Source organism: Etheostoma spectabile, unplaced genomic scaffold (genome assembly GCF_008692095.1).
Source record: "Etheostoma spectabile isolate EspeVRDwgs_2016 unplaced genomic scaffold, UIUC_Espe_1.0 scaffold314, whole genome shotgun sequence".
Lineage (NCBI taxonomy): Eukaryota > Metazoa > Chordata > Actinopteri > Perciformes > Percidae > Etheostoma > Etheostoma spectabile.
Window position 1 is genome coordinate 777,012 of NW_022605583.1, and position 9,556 is coordinate 786,567.

Here is a 9,556-nt window from a genome sequence, read left to right on the forward strand (position 1 = left end):
TCTTTTCTTTTCTTTTTAACCTAGAATCATAACAATGTATCATATCTGTAATATTTAAATGCTAAGTCACAAAGCTGATAATTAGTGCTGATGTCTCTATGTTAGTCGACATAACGGCAAGCAGCTTCATCCACAGAAGCAGAAGTACAGTGTGTACCGCGAACGCCATCTTGTTGCAAACCAGAGCCTGGCTATTTACTGCCACTATAGCTCACCAATATTACATTGTAATACCAACACTATTTTAGTATATTTTAGCATAATCCCAGCACATTATACAACCAATCTACAACACAATATATTTATAATAATGTCTACAGCCCGTTAACAGTTTCAACATTTTTTTTTCCACATCTGTAACGTTATTGGTAATGCCTTTTGTGGGGGCCGCCTTCGATTTTTGTATACATGCAACGAGGCGTTTCCCAGTAAATACACTAAGCCCATGCTAGTAACGGTAAAACCTACGCGGCCTTGTTTTCTTCACAGAGTCGCTCCGTTGCCTCGCCGTCGAGTACGAGGTACGCCTGTCTGATGTGGCTCTTCCTGCGGACGCGGCTGCCTCATTATTGGGATCGTTACTGAAACAACCGGGCATCTCCTTGTTGGACTGCGGCTGCTCCGTGGGCGTTTCGTCTTCGTTGATACTTTCATCGTCGCGTTGGTGGCCATTGAACGCCATTGAAATGACTAATTCACTCCATATATACTTCAGTTTATGAAAAATAAAAACCACTGCCCCTCAAAGATTTATGTGGACAATGAAGTCCAAGGCTATATGCGCTTGCTAATTAGCTAGTTAGCTGAGTGTCGTAAACGGTAGAGGTACATGTCCTTTTTATGTGGCTAGGCTGTCAAGATAAGGATGGGCGGGGTCAGTTGGTGATTGAAGGACCTAGAGCCAATCAGAATGTGAACCCGCCAGCCTGAAGATAAAGGAGGCTAATGTTGAGTATTTCGTGTTTCCACATTTAAATACATCGTATGCATAAATATGACAAGCACCGTTTTATAATCACAAACAAATGTACAATATCCTAAATATTATATACATACAGTATATCCCACCAATTCTCCACATTATGGAAGAAGATAGAGAATTATTAAAACAAATGATGCAATTAAGGGAACATGTAAGAATGTTTTTCTGCATGCAAGTATGAAAGGTCTATTTCAGACTGCTAAAATATTTTTACAAAAAAAAATGATGATAATGAAATGGATCCTGATTATGTTCTTTCCCTTGTTCTGTGTGACATAAGTCCAATAAAGTCGGGATAGGTAGCACGCTTTTAGTTGTGACATAAACTTGTGGTTACCCTGCAGTGAAATCAACACACTCAGTAAAGGATTTTTGGAATTTCAGGTTTATTAAGATGATTTTTAAAGTGCATAACTAGAGACAGTGTTTACATTGTTTTGACAAACCCTAAACTGAGATTACAGTTTACATGTGTACCATTAACAACAATACATTTAATCTACAAAGCATCTTTGCAACTTAAATATCCTCTCCAAATTGTCTAGCACTTCCTAAATATTTTTCTTTACATTTTTCATATTGACAAAGCTTTTTACAATAAAATATCATCTCAAAAAATGTTACTTCTCAAACTTGTTGCTATTTTGAAGGAGAAAAAAAACATATGGAAAAATAAGATACCAAGTTAAACAGTTACACCAAATGATGTCCGGAAAGTACACAACTGCTTGACAAATGCAGAAAGATATGCTCATTTCCAATTTTTTATTGCAAGTTTTTGAAATTATCGTATTGCACAAAAAACTAGGCAATGTTTGCACTAACTACATTTTTATTTTTTGATGTTTTCAAACATCAAAACAGAAGAAATAGTCATGAACCACAAAAATTACCATTAAAACCCCAGTTTAATTAGCCAAGTATTTAACTGAATTATAAAAATTTTAGCTGACTGATTTATTAAGATATAATGAGTACTTTGGAATGTTTTTGACACATCATTTGTTCTTAAAATACATAGATACATAAATAGTGTATTCAAATATGTACAAATAAATATGGACAGTGCACTAGCCATCATTTACAGAGTGGGATGCTGGGAATCTTACTTCTGCAGTTTACATCCAGTAAAACTGGTACTTGGTACATTAATCCTCACTGGATGAGAGCCAGCAGTCTTATCTTGAAAGTGCGTATCAGACAAGTGAACATACAAACAGTTCTATCATTGAAAGACAACATCAGTGTGTCTTTACAAACCACTACAAAACCTAAGATCTCAACCCAGATCCATTAAATTTCCAAACTAGGATAAGAAGGGTGGATTTGGTTTTTAGGGTCAACTTTATTCAACAGTAAAATGCTAAAACATAGTCCAACATTACAGCATACCTGTAATTACTTACATGATCAAAGGTCTGGCAAGGCAGCTATTATAACTAAAGGTAATTATTAAACAGCTGCATCACGTCATCCCAGTCCAGTGGATTACAATAAGGCACCATAACCATAACATCCTCTTTCAAAAGCCTTAAAGCCTAATCTTGTCTTCTGTTAAAGGTATTAAATCCCCTTATCTCATAAACCTCCAGGCCATCAGCAGTGCACAGGCGCCCACTCGGGGCGCCGCATCAACCCGTCAAACCGGTCTAGAAGCTTCCTCGAAAGTAGAGCAGCTTCAGCAGGCAACACAGGCCCAGGAAGGTCCCTCCACCGAGGGCTGAAAACACACGATTAACATTTTTAGAACCCATAAATATTCTAGGTAAAATACATCAGTATCAACCTAGGATTGTAACATATCAGAGAGTCTATAATAAGGAAATAGAATTGTCTCTTCCAAAAGTAATCTTGACCACTGAGAAAAAAAAATATGTTACTTGACTCCTAATTGCACTCATCTAGTGTTTGTTCTGGCACAAAGGGCCTTATGTCAAGGAAGAAGCAATCTCACGAGCAGGCCAAACTCCAGTTGAACTAAAGATCAAATTTTAAACTACTCCCAAATCAACATAACAAAGAACTTTGCTTCAACTCATAAGCAAACAGCGTGGAAAAAAAAAGTGTTTTGGTAGCCGCAGCTAAGAAAAAGCTGCTACTTTTCACACCAACACAGAGGGCAACATCACCCAACGGCCCCACTGACCGGAGTGCACCCACCTGGAAACCCTGCATCACTTTCACCTGGTATCAGCATGTGTATGGTTCACTAGTGTCAAGTCACATGTTCTGTGTCCCGTTTGGTTTTCTGCGACATCTGTGACCAGTGACACGCAGAGCAAAACTAAATCTTGACTGCGTAATGCTGCACAAACAAAAATTAAATGTTTTCTTTTGGTCATTCTTTACTTATTTGAAGGTTGAAGAATATATCTCACCTCCAAATGGCATCTTTAATCTTCAGGTTTTAGATGAAGGCATAACTCATCGTAAACATTAAATACTCAAAAAAAAAAAAAAAAAAAAAAGTCACTTAAAATGAGTTTTAGTATACCTCACAGCCTCTGTAATCCCCCTGGGGCCCACTTCAGCAAACTAATATATAATATGAGAGCGGGCCTCGTGTTCTATAGAATTAATCTTGAGAAATGGGGCAGCCTGCTTAAGGCCAACTGCAGCAGCCCCTGGATTTGCATGAGGTCCTACATAAGAATATCAGCACAATATACTAAATGTGTACAATTCCATTATATGACTAATATTAAATGACTACTAGTCAGTACAAGTCACAGTAGATCTCCATCACTGATCATTACCTGGTCCTGTAACGCGTTTGTAGTATTCTCAGTAGAACGGCCGATGCTGACTCCAGAACCTATGTTGACCAGCAACAGAGTTAGGGGTTCTCAAGTGTATATGGCCTCTGGATGCAGCGATCTGTCAGTGGGGTTTTCAAGTAGTACACTCTGAGGGTCCGCTGGAACACCACCGAGTCGATGTACAACACCCCCCGAATCAAACAGTCCACTCATCGAGCTTGTGAAGCTGCAGGTCCGCCATCTTTTGGTGAGAGGAAAGAAACACTGATAACATCACTGAGGGATATGGTCAGGAACACAGCGGAAGCTGGGGGAGAAGGGAAGCAGATGGGTAGAAAGAGGAACTTTCATTCCATCTATTGGAATACATCTCACCAAAAAGAAAACACCTTGCCTATATTAGGAGGGTTTTGTGCATTGCACATCACATCAAAACAAAACTCTAATGGACCTTTCTGCAAAAATCTTGATTATGTTTCCAGATTGATTAACGATGTTTTATCATAGTCCAAAAGGAAAAATGCTTTTACGAGTATCAGAAAATGAACTTCCATGATTTCTTGCCAATTGCATTAGGACATACATGCATCTTGATACATGATATCGGTGCTTTCCATCACTGCTGTTCGGTTATGATTACATGAAATCCATCACAGCCAACAAAATCTAATGACTTTCCAATCTCCCTCCTTCTTTTGATCTCACTGTCCAGCCTGTAAAGCAACAGAAGAGAACAAATGCAGACCCACCATGCGGAAATCAGCCTCAAACTGTACCCCCCCCCTCCTGTGGCGCAGAGGGTGGTGTGAAGGTGGAGAAGTGCTTGTTGCGGCCCATCTGCAGGAAGGCCGGCAGGTCATGCGTGGGGAAGCGGATGAAGTGCAGTGTGCCTGTCCTGCCGCACAGAGTCAGTCCTGCAGCTCCAGGTGTACATCCCTGATGCCTGTTTTACCATAGGCGGTGTTGGAGGTTAGGTAGCGCCGATGCTCTTCAGGTTCTCCACCTCTTCCGTCTCCTCCTCTGCTTGATGTCTTTGGGCTCAAAGTACACCAGCTTCACCAGGGTGCCTCCAATTGTCCATCCCAAACCAGGGAAATGCTGCTTGTATGAGATAATGCCACAAAAAAAAAAAAAAATCACTTTTCAACATTTCTTTCTTTTCTTTTTAACCTAGATCTAACAATGTATCATATCTGTAATATTAATGCTAAGTCACAAACATGAATATAGTGCTGATGTCTCTATGTTAGTCGACATAACGGCAAGCAGCTTCATCCACAGAAGCAGAAGTACAGTGTGACCGCGAACGCCATCTTGTTGCAAACCAAGCCTGGCTATTACTGCCTATAGCTCCATATTACATTGTATACCAACACTATTTTAGTATATTTTAGCATAATCCCAAGCACATTATACAAACCAATCTACACACAAAATATTTATAATAATGTCTACAGCCCGTTAACAGTTTCAACATTTTTTTTTCCACTCTGTAACGTTATTGGTAATGCCTTTTGTGGGGCCGCCTTCGATTTTTGTATACATGCAACGAGGCGTTTCCCAGTAAATACACTAAGCCCATGCTGTAACGGTAAAACCTACGCGGCCTTGTTTTCTTCACAGAGTCCTCCGTTGCCTCGCCGTCGAGTACGAGGTACGCCTGTCTGAGTGGCTCTTCCTGCGGACGCGGCTGCCTCATTATTGGGATCGTTACTGAAACAACCGGGCATCTCCTTGTTGGACTGCGGCTGCTCCGTGGGCGTTTCGTCTTCGTTGATACTTTCATCGTCGCGTTGGTGGCCATTGAACGCCATTGAAATGACTAATCCACTCCATATATACTTCAGTTTTATGAAATAACCACACTGCCCCTCAAGATTTATGTGGACAATGAGTCCAAGGCTTAGCGCTTGCTACTAGCTAGTTGCTGAGTGTCGTAAACGAGTAGGTACGTGCCTTTTTATGTGGCTGAGCTGTCAAGATAAGGATGGCGGGTCAGTTGTGATTGAAGGACCTAGAGCCAATCAAATGTGAAACCCGCCACCTGAAGATAAAGGAGGCTAATGTTGAGTATTTCGTGTTTCCACATTTAAATACATCGTGCATAAATATGACAAGCACCGTTTTATAATCACACAAAATGTACATATCCTAAATATTATATACATACATATATCCCACCAATTCTCCACATTATGGAGAAGAGGAGAATATTAAACAATGATGCAATTAAGGGAACATGTAAGAATGTTTTTCTGCATGCAGTATGAAGGTCTATTTCAGACTGCAAAATATTTTTACAAAAAAAAATGATGATAATGAAATGGATCCTGATTATGTTCTTTCCCTTGTCTGTGTACATAAGTCCAATAAAGTCGGATAGGTACACCTTTTAGTTGTGACATAAACTTGGGGTACCCTGCGTGAAATCAACACACTCGTAAAGGATTTTGTGGAATTCAGGTTTATTAGATGATTTAAAGTGCTAACTAGAGACAGTGTTTATTGTTTTGACAAACCTAATGATTACAGTTTACATGTGTATAACATTACACATACATTTAATCTACAACATCTTGTGCAACTAAATATCCTCTCCAATTTGTCTAGCACTTCCTAAATATTTTTCTTTACATTTTTCATATGACAAAGCTTTTTACAATAAAAATATCTCAAAAAGTTACTCTCAAACTTGTTGCTATTTGTGAAGGAGAAAAAACATATGGAAAAATAAGATACCAAGTTAAACAGTTACACCAATGATGTCCAAGTACACAACTGCTTGACAAATGCGAAAGATATGCTCATTTCCATTTTTATTGCAAGTTTTTGAAATTATCGTATTGCACAAAACTAGGCAATTTTGCACTAACACATTTTTATTTTTTGATGTTTTAAACATCAAACAGAAGAAATATTCAGAACCACAAAAATTACCATTAAAACCCAGTTTAATTAGCCAAGTATTTAACTGAAATATAAAAATTTTAGCTGACTGATTTGATTAATATAATGATGTACTTTGGAATGTTTTGTGACACATCATTTGTTCTTAAAATACAAGATACATAAATAGTGTATTCAAATATGTACAATAATATGGGACAGTGCACTAGCCACTCATTTACAGAGTGGGATGCTGGGATCTTACTTCTGCAGTTTACATCCAGTAAAACTGGTACTTGGTACATTAATCCTCACTGGATGAGAGCCAGCAGTCTTATCTTGAAATTGCGTATCAGACAAGTGAACATACAACAGTTCTATCATTGAAAGACAACCAGTGTGTTCTTACAAACCACTACAAAACAATCTCAACCAGATCCATTAATATTTCCAAACTAGGATAAGAAGGGGGATTTGGTTTTAGGGTCAACTTTATCAACAGTAAAATGCTAAAACATAGTCCAACATTACAGCATACCTGTAATTACTTACATGATCAAGGCTGGCAAGGCAGCTAATTATAACTAAAGGTAATTATTAAACAGCTGCACACGTCATCCGTCCAGTGACTACAATAAGGCACCATACCATACATCCTCTTTCAAAAGCCTTAGCCTAACTTGTCTTCTGTTAAAGGTTAAATCCCCTTATCTCATAAACCTCCGGCCATCAGCAGTGCACAGGCGCCCACTCCTGCACGTCAGAATGTACTTGCATTCTTGGCTGATGCCAGAGGCCACCTTCTTCTTTAAGTCCTGTGTCGTGTGCTTCTGCTCTGGTAAAATATCAGCAGGTGCAGGCTCAAGGGACGATGTTCTCACTGGAGGGGGTTTAAACACCGATACGTTTCAACAGTGTTGGTGAATAGTGGTGGTGCCGGCGTGATCTCCTTGGCTGCTTCATCATTGACGATGTGAGCTTGTGGCGTTGGGCTTTGGCCGTCTAGTAAGGATAGAGGCCTCCTCGGATACATGCACCACGTCTCCAGAACCTGCTGCATTCCCAACTCTGAGAAGGAGACTCATAGTGGTTTTCCTCCGTTCGTTATGGTAATAGCATGCCGTTCTCCTGGCACGGCAGTCTAAGACTGTACTCTCTGTGGTGGAGCTGACAGCAGAGCATGAGAAGGCAGGCAGAGGTCACATTGTCACCTGCAGCATCGCTCATTTCCAGACCCAGTATTACCCGTAGGCTGCACCGGGGAGCTGGCACAGGATAGCAGGTGCTCAGATTTTGTGGGGGATGCTGATAATTTGACCAGGCTTGCCTGACACATCCGTTCATCACAGAGAGAGGTTCCATCCCAGCAGCACCAGGCAGGGCAGGTGGAGCTGCATTTTCTGTCGGTGGACTGCTTTCAAACACCTGCAGGGATGAATCTCAACATATAAGCTTCACAGAGGTAGAATTGATTGCCCAGCTTTTTATTAGTTTCCTTAGTTTGGGGGAACACCATAACAAAAACCTTTTTTAAGATAGGTTTTGGGGGCTTTTTGTCAGAGTGACAGTGGATAGACAGGGAGGTGGAGAGAGACATGGGGCATACACGCACAAAGTGCCGCAGGTCTGATTCAACCCGTGCCGCTCGACTCAGCCTACATGGGGCAGATGCTCTTACTGGGTGAGCTAGAGCCACCGCCCACAAAAACTTGTTTTAACTAACATTTTGTATGATTAAGTTTTGCATGGTATGTACATATAATGGGTTTTATGAGTGGGTCCCTTTTTGTGCGTCATGCACAAGCACGTATGTGCTTATGATACCACTTCTTACAAAAGTTTCACTAAAAAATCCACCCTACAACACTTCATACTATTGACAAAATAGTTAAATAGTTTTGTTGTTTAGTGGTGTACTTTTGTTGTTTCATATATATTTTTATTTAAATGAGCGTAAATGTCTCTTCTAAGTCTAGTTAGTGCAATGGAGGTTTATAACAGAAAAACAAACATTCAGAGAAGCAGCAGGGCGGAAAGGTGGAAATAGATTAAAGGAGACTTAGTTATCACTAAGGTAAAAATTACAATTACAAAGTTTACCAATCGTTGTATAGCAAAAAAGTTTTTGGTGAATCAAACACAAAACTCTCTCTTTCTCTTGGTTACTTGTATCCGTTAATGTTGTTTCAGTCCTCAAACCTTGACAGGTCAAGTACAATTAATATGTTTTAATTAACAATTGAATTAGGGGGAGAAACAAATGAGTATTACCACAGACGTTATCAACTGTCCATACAATGTCAATTTTTATTATTACTATGTCCTTAACTTAGGCCCTTAATTTAGCATCATTTGGTACTTACATGTGTAGCAGGAGTCCAGACATCTGTTCAGCTGCAGGACAGCAGCAGGTTTTAGGTCCAAGGAGTGGTGGTGTCCTGGACTGGAGGTTCTCTGGGTCTCATGGGGAAAGAGATCCATTGGTCACATCTGAGTTCATCTGAGTTGGAGAGGGACTCTGTGGTGGACTGCTATTCTGTGGCGTGTGGTTGTTGTTGGACCGGATCTGGTGGGTCGGATGAGTCTGTTTCACACTGCTCAAAGGATGGGATGGTTGAAGAGTACCACAGATCAACGATTCCCACTGGTTCCTGCCCTCACCTGATCAGGGATCACAGCGTATCACCAGAGATATCCTGGATGTCTGATTCAGAGTTTTCCACCGGCTCCAGTGAGATTCATCTTCCTCTGAGGTGGTGGGGTTTTAGTGGCCAGATTATGTAGGTAACAGGGAAGAGGGGTGTTGGACAGGTATCACTTGTTCTGAGTTAACTGTGGAGGCTCAGCAACAGACTCAATGGGAAACTGCCTCAGAACGTTGGCTACTAACTCTGGGGACTTTGTGGCTGCACAGTGTTTCCAAAGGGTT

At 40.4% G+C, this 9,556-nt stretch overlaps 1 protein-coding gene and 1 pseudogene across 2 annotated transcripts in view; both read right to left on the reverse strand.

Moving 5' to 3' along the window:
• The window catches only part of pank2 (pantothenate kinase 2), a 6,846-nt gene extending 5,975 nt beyond the window's left edge, over positions 1-871 (reverse strand). Inside the window, exon 1 of one of the 2 annotated variants that reach the window (XM_032511061.1) lies at positions 469-871. In XM_032511061.1, the coding sequence (XP_032366952.1) occupies positions 469-682 (214 nt within the window). In that variant the 5' untranslated portion in view covers positions 683-871. The remainder of the gene's footprint in view (positions 1-468) is intronic. The other variant, XM_032511060.1, reaches the window with a different exon arrangement.
• A 1,750-nt stretch (positions 872-2,621) lies between these two features.
• Positions 2,622-5,567, reverse strand: LOC116686088 (pantothenate kinase 2, mitochondrial-like; annotated as a pseudogene).
• Positions 5,568-9,556: the final 3,989 nt, after the last annotated feature.